The sequence below is a fragment of the Corylus avellana genome, chromosome 2, assembly GCF_965113065.1.
Source record: "Corylus avellana chromosome 2, dhCorAvel1.hap1.2, whole genome shotgun sequence".
Lineage (NCBI taxonomy): Eukaryota > Viridiplantae > Streptophyta > Magnoliopsida > Fagales > Betulaceae > Corylus > Corylus avellana.
Genome location: NC_142491.1, coordinates 8469768 through 8491909, shown reverse-complemented (window position 1 = coordinate 8491909; position 22142 = coordinate 8469768). Strand labels below are relative to the sequence as shown.

Here is a 22142-nt window from a genome sequence, read left to right as displayed (position 1 = left end):
CTATGAAAATTAACATGTGTAGCTATTTACAAGGTTTACAACTTATATTAGGTTGAAATTTGTTGGGAATAAATTGCACTATAAGCCCATTAGATTTTGGGCCTCGAGGTCATTGATAGGCTCAGAGCTATTAATTAAATAGCAGAAGATATAATTCAAGTGGGGTTCTATTGAGAGAATCTAGCTACAGAAGTTTATTCAAGGTTTTAATTGGAGTAAGAGACCATGTCCAATTCTAGCTCTTAGAACTTCCAAATTAACTCACACAAGGCATAAAAATACATTTTCACAGTCTCAAACTCTTATACTCAAGAATACAGAATATGGCTCAATTATTGTACATTGGGCAAACTGAACTATTTCCCTCATAAACTCACTTAGGCTGACGTTGGTGGATCTTTTGACGCTCTTGTTATTTTGAAGCGATTGTGGGAACGCGAATGACGTATTAAAGATCAAGAACGCCCCGATTCCCCAAATAATGCGCAATTCACATCATACCGAAAACTGTTAGACATAAAATTGTTCTAACAAAATTCATTTTTGGGTTCTTAATTATTATTTTTTTCTATTTTTGAACATAAGATGTACTTTATTGATAAATTAATGATCAATAGAAAATGTATTCGATCCAAACACTATCAATATGATATAAATAATAGCTTATTTAGCTAAAACATGTTCAATTCTGCGAAATCTCAAAAGACACATTATCTTCTTAAATCTATCTACTATATGACCATATTTGCTCCCATTATTATATCATAAAAACCCATCTCCCTACTAAATTCTTATTTTGGGTTCTTAATTGGAGTATAGTTATTATCACATAAGCAATCAGGCTTACGAAAATTGTATTGTGTTACAATTACAAAAGCACCCATTATTATTATTTTTGATATGTTATTCCACTTTTATCATATTTATCAATATTTAATTTTAGATTAACATAAATTAATCCAATTTAACTAACTACTTGTATTCCTTGTTTTTATTTGAAGTAAAATGATTAAGTCCACTATAGATACTTATTATAATCTAATCATAATTCTCCTTTTTATCATTAAAATAGAGGTGAGAGTCAACCAATATTAAATTATATTTGGATTCTTTTCTTTTTGTATTGGTGGGTTGGTGTCAATTAAGATTGAAATTGAGTTTAGGTTTAAATGTATCATATCCATATGTATAAATGGAGATGATTCTTGGCGTGGCTTTATTTATTTATTTTGTTTAGGGAGAAATAAGTCTAAAGTTCACATCAAATGAATAAACATATATAGAATAGAATAGAATAAAATAAAATAAAACCTTGGCCTAAATTGTGTCAGGCAAAAGTCAAGCATACCTTTCCAAAAAGTAGTAGAAGAACTACTTTGTTTACAAAGGAGAGCAGTAGTGCGTTTGGCAATGCGATTTTACAAGCAAAATATATATTTTAAAATAAATAAAAATTATATTTATTAGATTGCTATATGACTGTCAATGCGGTATTTTGATCAATTTGTTTAAAAAATAAAAAACTAATTTTCACTATCAAGTCATTTCAATTACATGGTTGTTGTATAATAGTCCATTAAATGACATTTATCTTAAACAAAATTGCATAAGAAAAATGTTATTTTGCATTATTTACTGGCATGTTCAATCCACCTTTAGATAAATCTTAATTAAAAACAAAAAAGGGGGGTAAGTTATTCCTTTTTTCCAAACAAAGCAAAAATAGGCGACTTGCGAGATAAGTCTTAGTTGGAGAGAAAACTTCACTAAGAAGTTTTCAAGTTTACATTCATTATCATATTATTATGCCAATACACCACAAAAGTTTTCAAATTGTGGGTATTACAACAACACACCACAGAAATATAAAGAAAATAACATAAATAAATCATCAATCCCATAATTGTGCAACACCAACGACAAAGACGGCAGGAACGAGCTGGCGCGTGAAAGCTAAGCAAAGGCGGCAACGAGGGGCCTAGAGGCTAGTGAAGTTGGTGGGAGAAGCTAATGGAGGATAACAAATGAAGATTTGAAAAAACCGAATATGAAAACCAAGGGAGTTCCAAAGCGGTGGAGGAGGGATTGAGGCTTCAATTTTAGGAGGTCAGGAATAAATCACCGAAGACGATAATTAAGACCTCATAAGAAACTCTAAGAAGTTTTAAAGTTTACATCCATTATCATATTATTATGCCAACAAAGTTTACATTATCTGGCTATGCACATCAGGCTACTCTTTGTTTGTTTTTATTCATATTCCCTTGTGTGAACATGGTTGATTAGAGGCGGGATTAAGTATAACCCATTTGCTAACCAAAGCAAGTAACATCAACTTTATTTGTTTTTTTTTTCCTTGTCTAAAACACTTCAATGTGTAAGCTCGTTTTAGTTAAGATTTTAATTTAAATAATTAAATTTATAATTTTTTAATTAATTTAAGCTTTTAGGGCAGTAACTTCGGCAGTCTGCTAACATGTTCTTCAAAATGAATGGAATTTGTAGAGAAATGTTATCTTTATTCTTTAAAACCAAGCAGTAAAAGATGATATAATTTTTTTTTTTTTTAGTAATATTATTTGGTAGACTATTATAACTTGGTGTTGTAGAAGTAAAAATCTTGTCATTAGATTAACACTTTGTAAAAACAAAACAAAAAAATAATAGTTAATTTTTACTGCCACATTATCTCAGTTATATAACAATCGAATAATGGTCTACTAAGTAGCACTAATCCTTTTTTCGGTTTATTTCATCTCATAATTGTGGATAATTGTATTAATTTAAAAAAGTGAAATGGTATTTTAGTATATTGCTATACGATTGAAATGACATAGTAGTAAAAATTAGCCTTTGAATTATTCTTTTTACATGCCCTTGTTAATTTAAAGATTAACTTTTACTGTCATATCATTTCAATTATACAGCAGTATGCTAAATATTATATTTTTTCAAGAAATTCATCAAAGATTCGTGGGCCGTGGCAATGGAAGCATAACTTTTTGGCGAGAATATTAAAAGGGCTAATTTTGGACGATCAGATTCTTCAAGCAAATCCAAAATATATGGTTACCTCAAACAAACAAAAACAAAAAAAGAATCCAACAATGTGGTTGGGCCTATTGTCTTTTTCCTCTGGGCGCTTGAGTCCAGTATCGGTTTGGGCCGAAATTTGAAGACCGAGTTGGGGCCGAAATTTGAAGACCGAGTTGGACCATAAAGGTTATTGAATTATTCCAAATACTCTCTCTCTCTCTCTTTCTCTCTAATATGTATATACATATATAAAGGTAAATTTGGAGTACTTTTGTCCATGCCATATTATTATTGAAGGGGAAGATTTTTACCACTCATGATTCGAAAGGAAGAAGAAGTAGGAGATATAAAAAACGAAAATGGAGTGGGTACCCCAACAACAAACTCAAAACAAACTAAAACAGTGCAACAATAATTACATAAGATAGGAAATTGGTCAAACAAATGACCCGGTCATCTCAATGGGCCGCTCAAGGCGGCTACAAAAACAAAAGGGGTCCAGACTGACTAGAAACTAGCAACAACCAATAGTAGTCTGGACCCCCGCTAGGAATCAGCAACAACCACTGGAAAGTGATTGAAGCCGAAGAAAAATACTGTAGTAGTCCATTGAAAGTACATTTTTTTGATGTCTTGGACTTGGCTGGAAAGCTTTGTTTTGTTGCATGCAACATTACTGGCTGGGACCAACTGACCAACTGAACTTATGACATCCTCAACTACTAGGCTCTAGTTCACAACTAACATTATTTATTATTCAATTAATATCTTACCAACAGGCACTTGAAAACATTTGAAATTAAGATTTTCTCCAGTTAGTTATATTTGAAGAATAATTTTATTATTTTAAAAAGTAAAATGACAAAAATATTTTTCAAATATAACTAATGGGATACTCTCTAGTACAAATAAACTTGAGAGGATCCCGTTCCAAATATTTGATGTTGTATGCAACACGTTTTAAATTTCTTGCTACTCCTCGTATGCATAATTATGGAGTTATCATATACATCACTCTTTTATTCTCCTCTCATTCTTACAAAACCCATGTGTCGTGGTCTCTTATAGTATTTAGGCTCTGTTCGTTCCAATGTAAAATGTTTTCCATCGAAAAATATTTCAGCATAAAGCATTTTATTGAAAAATGATTTCCTTGAAAACATTTTTGGTGTTTGATGCGTAAGGAAAGTCACAAATTATATATATATATCTATAACTTTAAATTATGATATTGTCCCGACCGGGTCCTGGTGAAGTCATGACGGTGTACCGAAAAATACAAAAAATATTTTACGCCAAAACAAACGGAGCTTTAGTGTATAGAGATTAATTTTTTTAATTAAAAAAATCAAGAGAGGGATAAAAGAAAGGTTAATGAATAAAATTATTCATTAGTGCAAAGATGGTGAGAGGCGGTTGACATCATTGGGCTCTCTGAATGTAGGCCGGAAATTAGAGACGTGACAAAGGTAGTATCAATAAAAAAAAGAGTTTCAAATTTTTATCATATTCGTCCTAATCATTTAATAATAATAATAATAATAATAATAATAATAAGTGCAATTTCCACATATAAAATTGAATTGTTAACTCATGCCATATGGAAGATAAGATTGAATAGTGAAGAATATGTCATTTCCTTTTTATTAACACAAGAGGCAATTATTTAATTAAGAACTAATCTGGCCTTTTTTCAAAAAAAAAAAAAAAAAAGTTCAAAGAAATTCTGGTCTTGAAGAGTAGTGTGCAACCCCAACAAAATTTGTGGGTTCATGTGTTCTTGGTTCAATTAATTTTTATGTTGATTGTGTACAAATTCTCCTAGGAAAATAAATAAATATTTAATTCTAAACTTGAAAATACCACCTCTTTATTTATATAATTATTTGCAAGCTTTAATGTTAGAATGGTAATTAAATGATGAAATTCATTAATTTTTATTAACTTGAGTTTTTGAAATAGTTAATGATTTAATAGATTTAATAACTGTCAAAAAAAAGTTAACAAACTTTTTGAATCTCTCCTATACTTCAGTTAAGATAAAAAGAGTTATTGTACCCCATTTTATATCGACTTAACGTGTTTTGAATGATTTTTTTTTAAATGACTGATATGAAAAATTACTTAGAATACGTAACGTCAATCAATATAAAATAAGTGTGATAAATGAGTATGAAAAATCTATTTAACCCCCTCACACTACCATTTTAATGATAATCTACCTCCAAAACTATCAATTACGACAATTTACTCTTCAAACTACCAAAACAATGACAATGTACCCCCCCAATGTTAGCAAAATGATGAAATTACCGCTATAAAATTTTTAATAAGACAAAAATACCCTTAAATTTTTGAAAAAATAAAAATAAATTTTAGTATTTTTGTTTTTGTTTTAGTAAGTGTAATTTTGTCATTTTGTTAAAATTGGGGGTAGATTGTCATTGTTTTTGTAGTTTGTGGGGTAAATTGTTGCAATTGATAGTTTAGGGGGTAGATTGTCATTGGAGTGGTAGTTTGAGGGGGTTAAGTGGACTTTATCCTAACATTAATCTAAAAGTTATTCTAACTCTTTTGGTGATAACTAATATAATACCACTTGAAATACTATAATTTTACATTAAAAAAAAAAAATCAAGAGGATGACATCAAGTGTATGACATCAACACCTCCATAAAGAAAGCACTTGAACTGTTAATACGCACGGAGCAAGGAGAAGCCTTCAAGATTGGCAGCTCACTAACCATGTGGAGGTTGTTAAAGAGGCATGTGATTGGAAAAGAAGCTTAAGCCAATTGAAATACACTAATCAAAACTAAATTGATAATATAAGCAATATGTGACAAGTAATAACAGTTCTGCTGCACATAATACTTCTTTATACACCTTTTCTTTTCTTTTTTCTTTTTTGTGGGTAAGTATTAATTACCCTTTTTCTTTTTTTTTTTGGTTGGATTATTCAAATGCTTATATCTTGTTTTTATTAATTTATTAATTCCATTGTTTATGGTAGGGTTTGACTTATGCTACTAGAAAACATTGAAAGTTAATTGTTTGGATATCTATATATGCAAGTGTTGTCCCTCATTGAGGCTCTTCCTATATGGAATCTGGAAATGGATGTACTTGTAATCCAATAATTATACTAAGTATTAAATTATTAATTATCTCAAAAGCTTAAATTAATAAAAAATAATAATGATTCTAATAATTTAATTAATATTTAACATTTTCCCTTAATAATTAAGACTCAACACATAGAATAATAATTAAAATGTGAGGTAAATTACAAAGGCATTATTCGGATCATACATTTACTCTGATATCATGTTATGATATCATAAATTATCCCAAAAGTTTAAACTGATAAAAAATGATAAATTTCATAACACTAAATGTGTCTATAATCAAGCCATTCTTAATTGCCCCTCGACTCTTGGTAATAATAGGGAATCATGCTATAAGTAGAACTTTATTATATCCTCAAAAGTGATGTCACTACAAAAAATTGGATTATTAACGACGCCCTAAAAAGGCTTCGTTTTGTGAAGACGACATCAAGAGGCGTCATTCACTATTCATGTGTTAACATTAGAGAATAGTGATTTTAAAAGCCACGTAACTTTGAGACGATTAAAAAAAAAGAAAGTCCTATTTATAATATTACTCAATAATAGGGTTAGCGTGCAAAGCAGGATTACCGTGTTGACAATGGTATAGAGGATTACTTGGGGGGGTGAGATTGGTATAGTCAAAGAATTGAGGATTAGGTTACAGCAGGAATGACTTTGATCACAAGTCTTCAAAGTTCAAATGTAGATGGGGACTTGTCTTTGGCCACACGCAACAAAATTGGATGATGATAATTTTTTTTTTTTTTTGTAAGTTATTTGATGATGATAATTAATTCATTATAAAAGAAGGAAATATTGATAGAAATGGCCAAATTAAAGGTCTTGGAAAGTCCTGTTTGATGCTGAAACTTACACTGTTTTATAGGGGACAGGATTTTGCCATTTTTCCTTCTCATGATTGTGTTCAATTCGTGGCAAAGGGTACACAACTTGACCAACTTGACTCCATCAAATAGAAATTGAGTCGTAGAAAGAAAATTTAATTCAGTTTTTAAAAGTATTATGTGTTTTTAAGCATATGAGAATTAATAAAATTAAAAAATGGTATTTTAGTAATTTTGACACATTTTCGTTAGGATTTAACGAAAAAAACTAATGGAATAGTGACATTGCAAAAACTTAAAAGTTTAGTGCACTAAATTAAGAGTTTATAAACTTTAAAGGGAGGTGTTTTTCTGATCCTAAGTGGATATTATTTTCTAAAAAACGAGTGAGAGAGATAGGAGAAATGCTAGGTGTTCTCTTTATGTTCTCCTGATTTTAGGTGTATATTATTTTGTTAAAAAAAAAAATAGTCAGAAAAATAATGATCACTTTTTTTTTTTTTTTTTAGAAAGTAATATTTACTTAAAACCAAAAAAATTACTAAGAAAACAAAAAAATAACACCTAACATTCTCCGAAAAGTAAAGAACCGACCCAACCAATTTAATAACCTTTTAATAAAATAAAAAGGGTAGGTCAAATTTTCCCGACATTTTAATTGACTAAGTGAGTTCCATACCAACATTTCATTGACTTTGTGTAACAAGTGTTGATGATTTTAATGTTGCGAGGATAAACATAACTCCAATTGTCATATGTGTCTGTCTTCATAGTTAATGCCAAAAGTCAACCCAGCCATGTTATGTCAATTTTGCATGGGAAGGAATCGTCAAACATTGACACCTTCTTTGTCTTGTTCATTCTTTTTAGAAGCTTCCCTGCCTTCTCAACTGTTTCTTTCAAATTTTATCACGGGTCAAGTCAATGCCCTTGAGCCTTTTTTATTTTTTATTAGTTAGTTATCAAGCATTTTGAGTAAATTTTTAAATTTTTTTAAAAATTCTTAATTTTAGCTCGTGAACTTTTAATTTGATGCAATGTACTCTCTCTGTTAGATTTTAAACGTTAAATATGATAAAATAACATTTTATACCCTTAACTTTTTTTTTTTTAATAAAATTGCAAATTTACTTTTAATTTCAAATTAAAAATTAAAATTAAAGACTAAAATTGAAGGGTAATTTGGTTTTTTAATCTTGCCCGTTAGGGGTTAACGGTTGAATTTGACAAAAGGAGCATTGCATCAAACTGAAAGTTAAAAATATTAAATTGAAAGTTTTGAAATTTGAAGAAATCTTTTCAAAATGTATGGTAGTTCAAATGTCTTTGTTTTGGTTTTACCTTTTACCCATAATTTTAGTTTTTTTTTTCCTATTATTCTGAATAATTAATATTTTCCAAAGTTCCTAATTCATTGACTCTTCATTAACTCTTATATATATAAATATATAATAATGAAGGGTAGGTTTCATGCCTTAAATGCACAAAGATAAGATCACGTGAAAGTTGGGACACAAATACTTGTAGAAGGTTCTATTTGTTAATTTATTTTGGATTTTTATTTTTTATTTTTATTTTTTATGGTTTTTAATTTGAATAAGCGTTATGATTTAACAAAAAATAAAAATTGTTTTTGTACTTTTAAGAGTTTTTTTATGTTCTAATTATTTGTTAATATTTTTATTTATTTTTTTTTAAATATTTCCAAACGTTTAGCTTTTTGTAGATTTTCTTACTCCTACAATTAGAAGCAGCGAGAGGCAAAGAGAGGCGAGGGTGGAGGGGTGTTAAACGAGCAAGTGGTTCGCGAGCGAGGATAAGCTTGGCTTGTGCTCGACTCGATTATTAAATGAGGCGTTTCGTGAATGTAAATACTGGCTCCAATATTAAACAAAGTAAGTTCAGCTCGATCCCGTTGAACTCTGAGCAGCTCATATAAGGTTTGAATTAGTAGTTGTTCACATAGTTGCTCATATTAATATTAAAAATTGATGATTTTTTTTTTCCTAATAGCATCATTTTATCATAAAATGATGCATATCCTCTCTCTTCGAAACCAAGTGTCTTGTTGTCTTAACTCAGGCTCCATGTTCAGCTAACAAGGCTAAGCAAATGCTCATATACAAGTTGGCTTCTTGAGCCGTTTAAGAGTACTTGAACTTTAAATTTATAATAGAAAAATAAATTAAATATAAGAGCCAGCTCTTGGCTCGACTTATTATGAGCCTGAACTCGATTTTTTTTGTTCGTCTTTAAGCTCGGCTCAAGCTCGAGTAAAATTTAAACGAGCCGAGCCCAAATAAAGAAAGCTCGCTCAAGCTCAGCTCATTTACACCCCTAGGTGAAGTCCCCTCCACCTTGAATTCAATTTAATCTCTAAAAGATTTGTTAAAAAAATATATTTAAGTTTTTTCTCTTACTTTATTAATAATAACCCCTTAATTTTTTTTTAATGATGCCAGAACCGTCCAAATTTATTATTATTTTTTTTTTAGTAATGTTACTCCTCATACAATCAATGTGGCATATTTTAATATGCTTTCTATGTTTGCCACTCTATTTTTTTTTTTTTTCAAATTAAGAATATTCGCAACTTAAAATCTGGTTTGAAGTTGATGTCAAAATTTAGCGTAAAAAATAGTATTATTCTAAATTTTTAGTTTCATGCCTACCCAAAAGCATGAACATGAGCTCTACATGTATGTGTCTATTTATATTGATGCGAGTAGAAAACACAATATTGTCTATTTATATGGAATCCATATTACTATTCTTCATATTCATTTTATGCTGGTTAATGAAGCGTATTTTAAGTAATTTTTTTTTTTTGTTTTTTTTTAAGTGACTAATAATCTAATATGAGATAAACTACTTAAAACACGCCACTTCAATTTATGTGAAATGAGTGTAATAAATACATATAAATAGTTACATTACTCGTAAAGTAGTGTTATATATTACACCATTATTTAACTATTAACTAGATCAACTTTTAGATTAATCATTGTTAAAAGAAAAAATCAATAATAAATTTACAATGCCGCGTGGAATATTGGAACTCTTACTCCTATATATGGAAGAAGTCACTTTTCTTTTTAATTTTTAATTTTGGTTGAAATTGAACAAGCAAACTTCACTTGCAAATGTCCTTGCCATTCCCCAACTGGGGATATAGAGAGAGAGATATCTTATTCGGGGAATAAAAAATGAATAAATAAATAATAATAAAAAAGTCCAATTTTCGAAGGACTTCTCCAACAGAAGCGAGCTTCGTCTGGCACGTTGAGCTGAAAGAGCCAAACTTTTATGTTGATTTTCTATTCCTTCGTTGAATTCTTCGATAAAAGTGTAAGAATAAAAAAGGGTCTGAATAAATATCTCTACAGTATTTCCTCCACCAATCTTTATTTGCAAGCCGAACAGAACCCAGAGAGAGCATTAATTCGGTTTTCACAGAGAGAGAGAGAGAGAGAGAGAGAGAGAAGCAAAGCGAGAGAAGAAATCTGTGGAACTCTGCCTCGATACCATAGGTACATAGGTAAACTACATGATCACCATCTCTCTTTATTTGCATTTGTAGTGTGTTTTTTCTTTCTTTCATTCATCTCATACAAAAATACTGCAGTTTCTGGATTTTTTGTCTCTCTCTTATTTATCATGTTTTGCTTGTGTTTCTTATGCTTGCTTGATTTTGCTTATGTTTTCTCATCTGGGTCACCTTTGACTTCCTTGAACTTCAATTTACATTTGCATCTTCTATCGTAATCTTTGTAAAGTTTATTGTTTTACTGGGTTCCCCATTTGGGTTTTCTCAGTTTTGGTATCCTTCTTCTCTCAGGCAACTTCAATTTGCCTATCTGGCTGTTCTTGTCCTTCTTGATTTCTTCATTTTTTGTACCATTCGTAGTCTACAGAGAGAGAGAGAGAGAGAGAGAGAGAGAGAGTCAGAGAGAGAAGCAAAGCAAGAGAAGAAATCTATGGAACTCTGCCTCGACACCATAGGTACATAGGTAAACTACATGATCACCATCTCTCTTTATTTGCATTTGTATTGTGTTTTTTCTTTCTTTCATTCATCTCATACAAAAATACTGCAGTTTCTGGACTTTTTGTCTCTCTTATTTATCATGTTTTGCTTGTGTTTCTTATGCTTGCTTGATTTTGCTTATGTTTTCTCATCTGGGTCACCCTTTGACTTCCTTGAACTTCAATTTACATTTGCATCATCTATCGTAATCTTTGTAAAGTTTATTGTTTTACTGGGTTCCCCATCTGGGTTTTCTCAGTTTTGGTATCCTTCTTCTCTCAGGCAACTTCAATTTGCCTATCTGGCTGTTCTTTGTCCTCCTTGATTGCTTCATTTTTTGTACCATTCGTAGTCTTCCTTCTGCATTTACGTGTTTGCTTCCATTTTACAGTTCCCTTATACCTTGGCTTCCCTTCCCTGCCTTGGTTTTGATTTCTTCCTGCTGAATAGCCATCTCTTTGGATTTGATTTTCTCTCTTTGATTCCATTGCTCCACCCCCCCCCCCTCCCCCCCCCCCCCCCCCCTCTCTTTCTAGATTATTCACCAAATCTCCCAACTTTCCCTGGTTTTTCATTTATTTATCAAAATTTTCCTTGTTCTAGTTCTCTCTCTCTCTTATGATGTTTAAATTAGCCCAGGATACTGATATTTTGTGATTATTTTTGTCTATTCAATTGCAGTCCTTTTTCACGGTTGATCCAATGGCAGTAAAAAAAGTTAACATTTAAATTTAGGAACTTGCTGTTAAATTCCATAAGATGAAGTGTTTCTACTACTTTAAGGACAAATCCAGAGGCAGGGAACGAAGATCAGCACCACAGTTGAAAGAGCAAGGAAAATCTGATTATTCTGGAGCTGATAGGGTCACTAAGTCTTCATGGTCTGTCTCTTCCACGCGTAGTATACCGGAACTGTATGAGGAGAAGGCTCATAATTTGCGCGTTTTCTCATACTCAGAGCTCAGACAGGCGACAAATAATTTCAATAGGCTGCTTAAGATTGGTGAAGGTGGATTTGGGAATGTGTATAAAGGTTCAATCAAGCCTGCTGAGGGGAATGGCGATCCAATTATGGTTGCCATTAAAAAGCTCAATAAAGATGGCTTACAGGTATGAGATTGGACTTCTAAGAATATTGTTTGACAATATGATGAGGTATATTCTTTTAATGCGTGTAAGAATAGTGTTGACTGTTGAGTTCATGCTCAATATAAATGATCAAATGGTCTATAGAATAATGTTGAAATATTGTTGACTTGGTTTTACACATTCTATAGGGATGTGTTTTGATTGTTTTTTCATAGACCTAAGGGCAGTAGTGGATAACATGAACTTCAATGTATATATATTGGATGAATGAATATTGTATCACCACAAAACCTCGGATTACACGACACTCCAGTAGCCAACTGGAACAATAAAAGCTTTACAAACCAAAACAACAACAACAACTAAATCAACCTAACCACATTCTATCTTCCTCAGCAATGTGAGAACTTTAACAAAACAATGACAGTAAACTATCAAAATAGAGCAACAAACCCAACCTAACTTCCCTATCAATACAAAACATTATGTACTATATGTTAGAGTATACCATGGAGTTCAAGAATAATAGTCACAGTATAAGACTATTATTGACTTACAGTTGAAAAATATCACAGCTAACCAAGCTAGAGTAGAAGTCTATTTGTATTCAACATGATTATCTTATAAATAGGAGCATGTTATATTGTAAATATTATCCAGAGAAATAAGAGCTTAATGCAGCCTTAGGGCTTGATCTTGTGGATGTAGGTCATAGACCGAACTACACATATCTCTGTGTCTTATTATTTCTGCATTATAAATTCTTTTACTATACCCCCATTTACTACAAATCTCTACATTCAAATCATTTTTCCTAAACTTCCCGTTACCTCTAATTCGGCTTCTCACCTCACATCCCAGACAATCCTCTGTATCAGCCTTTCCTATGTTTTTGGTTGATTGCCATGCCGAATGTCATTTCTTTGTCTCCATAAGTGATACATAGCAGCACTCCATGACCACGAACTTCAATATCGTACCGTATCTAAATAACATCCATCGCTGCTCTTTGTCTGTTGTCCTTACCACTGATCCACTCTTTTGCTGGTTGTCCAAATGGTTTGTCAGCATTGTTGCCACTGTAAATGTTTCTCCATTGATCCTGCAACTGTGTAACTTAGAAGGCTTATTGCTTTCTTTTTCTTCCCACTTTAAGACTCCCCTACATTGAAATTTCGATTACTTATTGAAAAAAAAAATCTTATAAAACTGGTTCAATTTGAGTCCCAGAGAGTCAGAGACACAACTCATTATCAGTTAGTGCTTCTATTCTAGTAAGGCCTGTAGGATTCCTTTTCAGGCAATAATGCTGCTTCTTGATCTACTGAACTGAAGCCTGAATTATTTTCCAAGAGGAAGGTTTCCTGAAGTCCAACGATTGTCTCTTTTTGGACAACTGGTACATATACAGGTTTCAAAATTTGATTGGTGTATAGAATGAAGGATTTGGAATTAGGATTCTATATGTATTTAAGTAGCTCTAATCACATGGTAAAGCAGATTATTTCAGATTTTATCATTTTGTACATCTTCGGAAACACAGTATTCAGCTAGCAGAAAAGGTTTTAGAACCATAGACTGTTGTGTTTACTTACTAATTATACTTTTTATATTATAACTTGTCACAAAAGCTTAAGCTGATAGGAAGAAGTAAATTTAATTATTTAATCAATACTTCAACACTCCCATTACATGTGGGCTCGAACTTCCTTTTAATAGGTGAGGCTCAACACATGGAATACTTTAATTAAATGGGGGGTGAATGATGGAGTCAAGGTTCAAACTCAAGACATTTGACTCTCATACCATGTTAAATCACCGCTTGTCCCAAAAGTTTAAACTAATTGGAAGAAGTAAATTTCATTATTTAATCAATATTTTAACAATACTAAAGGGTGAAAAATTATGTGATGAGATGAATGAGATGTGTGATTAGCAAGCCTTTTTCCTTAATTTTCCTTCTCAAGACGCCATACCTCAAAATTTAAAATAAAAGAAAAAGGAAAAAAGAACCATCTATTTGTCCGCACGCAAACACACTTCAAAAAAAGCCTGTTTGTGCTTGAACTTGATGAAAGATCTTATTTCCTCTCTCTTATTCTTGTTGTTTCTTTCTATAATCGCAGTTATTTTTCCTTGATTTTAACTGTGATTATAAGGATTTTGATTTCCTGAATGGATAATGTTCTATAATTCTCTCTTTGCCAATATAGGGCCACAAACAATGGGTGTCAGAAGTTCAATTTCTTGGTGTTGTGGAGCACCCAAATCTCGTTAAACTCATAGGATACTGTGCTGTTGATGGTGAAAGAGGGATCCAGCGATTGCTTGTATATGAATATATGCTGAACAAAAGCTTAGACGATCATCTTTTCAACAAGGCATATCCAGCTCTTTCTTGGAAAACGAGATTACAGATAGTACTGGAAGCAGCTCAAGGACTACTTTATCTGCATGAAGGATTGGAAGTTCAGGTTCTGCTCTGAAAAAATTCCACTTATTGTTTTAGTTATTCCATACAAATGTCTATAGTGATACAATTTTTTTCCTCTGAAACATAACCTTGGTTCTTTGCACTCCCCAACCTGTTAGCCTGATGTTATAGGTGCTGCAGCTTCTTGGCATTTTGATGGTTTCAGTATCACCTTAGTTTACCATTCTTGTCAACTGTATGTTTTTTTCTGTTTCCAATCAAGCAGTTTTTTTTTTTTTTTTTTTTAAGTAATCGAAATTAAAAGCGAAAAGCGCAATAAGAAGTATACAAGAGAAACACCTAGCTAAAAGGAGAAAATCACTTCATAGAGACACTTGGAAATACATGCCTTTTAATAGAATGTTATTGTATACATTTAAATTATAGTTTGCTTTCTCAAACCTCCATATTGAGTTAATATGAAAATCACGTCCATCAACTTGTCTTTTCCTTATCTAAAAAGCATATTTTGCTTTTTGATTAGGCAAGCACTATAGCTTATGTATTCTTCTTTTAATCATTTCTCTCTTTGCTCTCTCTCTCTTTGCTACAATAATTTCTCTCTGTTCTCTCTTGGTGGCTTAAAAAAACAATAAAAAAATAAATAATGGAAAATAATATTTCAAGAAAATATAGAGAATGTAATAGAAATTCTGTTGGAGTTTGTATTGAAAAGTAGCAGATAAAGTAGAAAATGATGCGTAGCAGATAAAGTAGAAAATGATGCTTTTCTATTAGCTAAAATGCATAACATTACTGGAGATGCTCTAAGAGAAGATCTTGACCAATTAGCTTTTAGATCTCTGAACCCATATCTATATAATAATTACCCTTGGTGGATGTGAGTGAAAACTTGATGACTGATACAGGTTACTTTTTCTGGTCGATTGCAAAAGCTAGCAGCTTTTACATCCCTCACTGCCTTTTGATGATGTTATCATTTATTGCAATAGAAATTTCAAAATATTTGATAAAGAGCTCAGTCATGAAGGAGCATTCAAAGATGGTATGTGGCAAGCATTGTTGCCCAATCAATTCTACTTCATGCCTTCTATTACACCTTCACAACATGCCGTGTTCAAGATTCAACTTTGCTCTTCATCATTGTCAACCTAACATGCATTATGCTCATGCTGAAGGTAATATTTCGAGATTTCAAGGCATCCAATATCTTGTTGGATGAGAATTTCAAACCAAAGCTTTCGGACTTTGGGCTTGCTAGGGAGGGACCAGTGGATGGGAGAACTCATGTTTCAACAGCTGTAAGTGTTGTGTGCACTTGTTTTTGTTAGCATTTTAGGTAGCATCACTAATAACAAGGAAAAAAATCACTTCATAGAATTGTTTCTTTAATCAGGGCACACTATGCTCAGACAAACAGGAAAAAAAGGGGAGAAAAAACCTAGTAGATAATACTACAAATCATGTTATATATCCTTTTAATACAGGAAAGGATTAAAATTTCTGTAATTGAAGTGGAAATGATCGTGTAAAATTCAAGAATGAATTTGTGTGAGACCAGCAAGGTGTGTTTGAGAGAATTAAAAATACCTTATAGAAACCTATCTTGTCATGTTGGATTTGTTTTAAGCACAAAACTTTTTATGTATTTTGAAGATACTAATGGTTTTAGAAGAAAATTCAGGTTCCATTGGAACAACTGAACTAAAAAAATGGGAGATTGTTGTGGTGCTCATTAGGAAATTTTTGGTGATCAGGTGGTCGGAACATACGGGTATGCTGCTCCAGATTACATCGAGACGGGTCATCTGACAAGTAAGAGTGATGTGTGGAGTTTTGGTGTGGTATTGTATGAGGTTCTTACAGGCAGGAGATCATTAGAAAGAAACCGCCCAAAGGGAGAACAGAAGCTTTTGGAATGGGTGAAACAGTACCCTGCTGAGGGTAAAAAGTTCAACTTGATGATGGACCCTCGACTGGAAAACCAGTATTCTAGCGGTGCAGCTCGAAAAATTGCCCTGTTAGCTGAGAATTGTTTACTAAAGAGCGCAAAAGAACGGCCAACGATGAGTAAGGTGGTAGAGAGATTGAAGCAGATAATCCAACCATCCGAAGAAGATAACCCGTCTGAGAGAAGTCCGGAGTCCTTCGAAAACGAGACGGTTGACTCGGATAAGACGACGAAAAAGATAGAGCCTGCAGAGTCGTGGAAAAGGCGGATGAACCAACTGGAAAAACTGGGTGAGAATGTGGAGGGTGCAAATAGAAGAAGATTTATGATCATGCAGAGGGCCGTAGTGAATTAATAGCTGTACGCCTTGCAATGTTTCATTTATGAAGGTGTGCAAAGTCATAGGGAGACACTGCTAGTAAGGTAGAATTTTTTTTTTTTTTTTTTTGTACAGGTTTTGTATTGAGACATTTTTATGACAGGCTTATGTTTCCTTTTCTTCTTCCATAGCTTCTTCGGCATATGATATGCTTTTCTGAATCATTATTAATGAATTGTTTTGCGAGAATTAGTAAAAAGAAAGAAAAAACTAATATGAATGAAAATAGTGCCTGAAGATCCAATTATCAAAGTGAAAGAACATTGCCTTTGTGCTACATTTGTCCTTTTCTGATAAGTAACAAAATTTATTAGAAGAAAAAAGAATTTGTGCACAAGATGATTGAAATACATCCTCTCAACAAATTACAATAAATTTCGAAAGAGAATTGAAATCTAAGAAAGAATGATACTCTATGCTTTCCAAAGAGCATAACATAAGAAAATGGTATTGCGGGAGACTCCATTCAGCTCTGCATCCGTTGAAAGTAGGATGCTTCTCTTTCATCAAATTGTTCAAATAATGCGCAGAGGAACCCCCCAACTATCACAATCTTGAGGCATCGCCCAATGTGCACCAAATAAGTATAAATCCGATGACCATAATTCTCTGCTACAACGCAATGAAGGAGATGATGGTCCACAGTGCAATTCTTAATATTCAGAAGCCACATAAGTCCTCCCAATTATCATTTCAATTGAGTAAACGACAATTGAAATCATGGTCACTTTCAATCTTGGGGTTAAGAAGAAAGTAGGAAGTTCTCAAGCCATTGCACAAAGGAAATGGGTGGTTGCAAATTCAAAATTTAAGTTTAATCATGATCTGAAGCTTGTAAGCTTATAGCTGGTGCACTTCAGGGAAAGGTGTTCAATATTCAGATTCCTATTCAATACACAAAGTCATTTGAAGACAAGGATGTCAAAACACTTATTTCCCAAGCAATTTGAAGTTTGAACCATGAAAAAAAAAATCAATGTCACAAACTATAAAGTGTATCATACTCTGCCAAGTCAAAATGTTAGTAATATGTCAGCTTCTTTTGGCTGGACAAAAGGTCATGTTGAAGTTCTATCAGTCATATAAGCTACTTACCACGCAAAACCTCTGCACCACTTTGACAACAAACTTCCCATAATAACCCCCTCCATGCCGAAAAACAACTACAGTAAATCAGGCAAAGAAATGTAAGTGCAATGTTAATTGACTGTTTGCTAGTTCCAAAAATATACCACCATTTTACCTAAGAGGAATAATTCAGCAGCAATGTTCATTGCTGTAAAGTTGGCCATTTGCTAAAAAAAACACTTTAACCCATTGTTGTTTATCAGCTCCGAGGGCCTGCTAAGACTTTGTAATTCATTTGTGGTTCCATGTTGATTGAACTTTCTTGCTTCCCATTCAAACTAGACTAGTGAACTCCCCTTTGCATTCAACCATAAGAAATTCAGGCTGGGATACCGGCCAAAAAGCACAATGGAGAGAGTACCAGACAAAAGGCCAATACCAAAACAGGAAAAGGTAAGCACCAGCTAGTACTTCAATAGACCAAAACAACTCAACTGAACAAGACGTTATCCTTCAACATTTTTGCTGGTCAGATAAATTCTTTTCAATTGCTCTACTCTATCTAGGGCCAATTCATCTGTAAATCACCAGCCACCGTCTTTTTCATTGTCTTTACCCCATCTTTAGTGGCAATTCCTTTCTCCCTGTAGTGCAACCAGTTGTAGTGGAGTTACTCTCCACTGAAACCATCTAAACCCAATGTTTTTCCCTAATTGACGCTGCTTCTAACTTCTCATCACCACAAAATTCATAAAAAAGCCCTAGTTCCTTGAGAATGCATGTACCACACTCATGATTGCATAAGATTATGATCACAAGAATTGAACTGCTATCTTTAAGCCAACTTTCAGGGCCCACCAAAACCACTTTCAATTAGTTTAAGAGGATTCTGGATTGTTTCTTTGTGAGGATTATTTCTATGCAAATAATCATATGTAATGTACATGAGGAAATCCAGAAACAGGCTCTTTGCAGATGTTCCTCTAAAAAGTTCCGCATCTTGTTGTTGTATATTATGGTAGGCTTTGTCCATTATTCTATAGGTAATTTCATCAAAATCAAAGGAGATCTCACTCAACTTCTGACACCACATTAAGGTCTTCTCAGGCATCCCCTGCTTGCAAAAGTGAGACAACAACACATTGGTTGTAACCACATTCGGAATAAAAGCTATCTTCAGCAGTTTTGCAGTTAAAATCATAGCACGATCCAGCATATCACTACAAACGCCATTAATCATAGTGTTGTATGTCACTGTATTTGGAACAATACCCGCTGAAACAAGCTCATTCAACATCATCACAGCTTGATTCATTTTTCGACTGGAGCAGAAACCATGAATGCGAATATTGTAAGTTGTAATATCTGGGTCCCAACCACTGGCATACATTTTATTCACAAAATCATCTGCACTAACCAAGTCAAAATTTTTACAGAAACCACCAATCAAAGTGTTATATGTGACAATATCCGGGCTCAACCCAGTCCGCTGCATATCTATAAAGGCATCAATCGCTGACTTCACTCTACCCTGTTTACATAACCCACTAATGATAATATTGGTGGTAAATATATCTGGAAGAAGTCCCTTCTGCCTCATCTCTCTCTCTAATTTCAATGCTTCATTCACCTTCCCTTGGTTACAAAATCCATGAATCAAAGAATTATATGCAAAATTATTTGGCACACACCCTTTCCTCGACATTTCTAGAAACGCACCATATGCCTCCTCCACCAGACCTGCCTTAGAAAGTCCATCTATAAAGGCTGAAAAGGCAACAGCATCTGGAGATACCCCTTTTTGTGCCATCTCATTCCACAGACTTTGAGCCCCTTCCAGATCCCCTATCTTGAAATATCCATCCATAAGCACCGTGTAAGCCACTTTATTGATAGGCAAACCCTTTTCTATCATCTTACACAAAAGCTCTCTGGCTTCTTGTAGGCTCCCCTTCTGGGACAAACCCATAAGCAAAGAACTACATGTTGAAGATGAAGGAGTTAAATCAAATTCAACCATAATTTTATAGGTCTCATAGGCCTTTTCTTCTAACCCTGCCCTGCTGTAAGCTGCAATAATTGAGTTAAAAGCAACCACACTTGGAGTTATTCCTTTTTCAAGCATATCCTCTAAAAGCTCCATGCCTTCATCCAACCGACCTGCCCAGCACAGCCCTGCAACCGAAATATCATACAGTGAACGATCCGGAAGCAATCCCGATAGAGATATATCCCTCAATAACCTGTCACCATCCTCTTCCCTTCCATACTTGTAATGCCCAGCGACCAAAATATTAAAGGTTACCCCATCAAGAGGTATACTATTTTTCCTCATTTCTTCATAAAGCATGTTTGCCTGAACAATGTCCCTTGCCTTAACATACCCATCCATCAAAGTGTTATAGATTATGGTATTCGGAGAAACACCTACATCTTGAATTCCATCAAAGAGCTTCCTGGCTTCCACCACATTTCCATCCTTGCACAAGGCATTTAGCACTGTGTTAAATGTTATAGCACTAGGCTTACAACCCCTTTCAATCATCAAATACACCCACCTAAGTGCATCAGATGTCCATCCCCTAATGCAGTATGCTTTGATCACAATGTTATACGAAATGACATCCGGTTCACACTGAAATTTCCACATAACATGTAACAAACTCTCCCCAATTCTAACCAAGCCTTTTCTACAAAACCCAAGAATCATAATGTTAAATGTACAATTAGAAGGGCGAGGCCCTATGCGAACCATATCCCTAAACAACTTCCACACACTACCATAATCACCAACTCTAAGCAACAACTTGAAAAGAATCGTAATCGCCGACGAACTTGGGCTCAGTCCAACCTTCCTCATCCTACCCCAAACCCCCAATGCCTCCTTCCCCATTTCCACATTCACAAAACCACGCATCAACGTGTCGAGAACCGAGAAATCAGACTCGTATTCATGGTGACCCCTCCACATAAATTCTACCAATTCCTCACTCCTACCCACCCCAATCCTCCCAATTACCCTCGAAACCACGTCTTGTGCGAGAAACCGAAGCTCCTCCGCCGCTAAAACATGCGCGGCAACACAACACGACCGGACGGTCCCCTCGGAACCGTCCCTAAACGCGAGTTTAAAGAACGCATACGCGGTTTCTCGGGTTCCAAACAGTTTCATTATCTGTACTAAGAAAAATGGGCAAAAATTCCGCGAAAAGCCCTTCAATACATAGCCTTTTCGCTCTTTGATCATCTTCGACAACCCTACGACGATTCTTCGCCGCTCATTTGAATTAATTCTGCTAAAACTACTGGAACTCGAAGTGCTAAGCGGCAAAAATTGTTCGAGAAAATCAAATTTCTGAGAGTTATAGGGTTTAGATGAAGAAGCAAAGGGGGCAGAGAGTGAGGGCTTAGGGTTTAGGGTTTGAGAGGGACAATGTACCTGTAGAGTGTAGCGCACCACGCGGCGTATTTTAGCAGGCATCCCAAGGTGCCAGAGTGCGGTCGCAGATGTTTTTTTTTCTATGCTTTTTCAGGGAAATGGGAGCGGTGGACTCGGCGGCGCATTGTAGCACCGTGCATAGCCGGGGAGAGTTGCAGAGTTTTCTTTTTCTTTTTGAAAATGCTGGGAGGGAGTTGGGCAGTTAAATGGGCTGGAATTGGGCCTCTTCAGACAGTTAAATGGGTTGGTGTTTAACTACTCGAGCTTCATGACTTAAAAAACAGATTAAAAAAAAAAAAAAAAAAAGCTTAAGGGTAAGTTTGTTAAACTTCATAGCCCCTTTAGTTTTGATTTTTTTTTTTTTTTTGTTTAATACTTATATATAGCTAAATATATTATATTTTTAAACCTAAAATTAGACTTAATCCTTATTAAAATTATATACTTATCCCTTCATTCATATTTTGACTTCCCCTAAAGAATTCTGGTATCAATCTTTCACTACTATAAGAGCATATTTGATATTGAGTTTGAGAAATGAAGCTTTAGGGCAAAAGCTTTATTTTTAAGCTTTTGCTAAAAATATTTTTTAACCATTTTTATAGGCTTTTTGAACTCTTAAAATAGCTTTTAATTTTTTTACCAAACGAATTTTTTTTTTTCTTCAAACAGGCTATTTGAGTGTTAAAAGCACATTTAGACCCTTCAAACATAATCCTAAATAGACCCTAAGTCTATAAGCAACCAAACCCAAACTTTTT

The 22142-nt window shown here is 33.7% G+C and overlaps 2 protein-coding genes across 8 annotated transcripts; one reads left to right on the top strand and one right to left on the bottom strand.

The window, feature by feature from the left end:
* Positions 1 to 10269: 10269 nt before the first annotated feature.
* LOC132176247 (putative serine/threonine-protein kinase PBL19) lies at positions 10270 to 17000 on the top strand. Of its 5 annotated transcripts, none has more exons than XM_088514018.1 (6): positions 10270 to 10532; positions 10902 to 11004; positions 11703 to 12131; positions 14324 to 14584; positions 15723 to 15845; positions 16302 to 17000. In XM_088514018.1, exons 3-6 carry the CDS (start codon positions 11781 to 11783, stop codon positions 16848 to 16850), a joined length of 1284 nt encoding a protein of 427 aa, XP_088370144.1. In that variant the 5' UTR covers positions 10270 to 10532; positions 10902 to 11004; positions 11703 to 11780; the 3' UTR covers positions 16851 to 17000. The 5 variants fall into 5 exon arrangements, with proteins under 5 accessions (XP_088370144.1, XP_059444400.1, XP_059444384.1 ...); XM_059588417.2 differs by having other exon boundaries at positions 10833 to 10996; XM_059588401.2 differs by having other exon boundaries at positions 10833 to 11004.
* A 216-nt stretch (positions 17001 to 17216) lies between these two features.
* On the bottom strand, positions 17217 to 21540 carry LOC132176227 (uncharacterized). 3 transcript variants are annotated; one of them, XM_059588389.2, is made up of 3 exons: positions 18118 to 21540; positions 17970 to 18037; positions 17217 to 17759 (listed from the first exon to the last, which is right to left on the bottom strand). In XM_059588389.2, the coding sequence occupies exon 1, from the start codon at positions 21421 to 21423 to the stop codon at positions 18790 to 18792; it is 2634 nt and encodes an 877-aa protein (XP_059444372.2). In that variant the 5' UTR covers positions 21424 to 21540; the 3' UTR covers positions 17217 to 17759; positions 17970 to 18037; positions 18118 to 18789. The 3 variants fall into 3 exon arrangements, with proteins under 3 accessions (XP_059444372.2, XP_059444366.2, XP_059444358.2); XM_059588383.2 differs by having other exon boundaries at positions 17970 to 21540; XM_059588375.2 differs by having other exon boundaries at positions 17217 to 18037.
* Positions 21541 to 22142: the final 602 nt, after the last annotated feature.

Coding starts and splice junctions, on each gene's coding strand:
- LOC132176247 (XM_059588426.2), top strand. CDS start 11,781: ATGAAGTGTTTCTACTACTTTAAGGACAAATCCAGAGGCAGGGAACGA. Junction 12,132..14,323: donor TCAATAAAGATGGCTTACAG/GTATGAGATTGG, acceptor TTGCCAATATAG/GGCCACAAACAATGGGTGTC. Junction 15,846..16,301: donor GAACTCATGTTTCAACAGCT/GTAAGTGTTGTG, acceptor TTTGGTGATCAG/GTGGTCGGAACATACGGGTA.
- LOC132176227 (XM_059588383.2), bottom strand. CDS start 21,423: ATGCCTGCTAAAATACGCCGCGTGGTGCGCTACACTCTACAGGTACAT.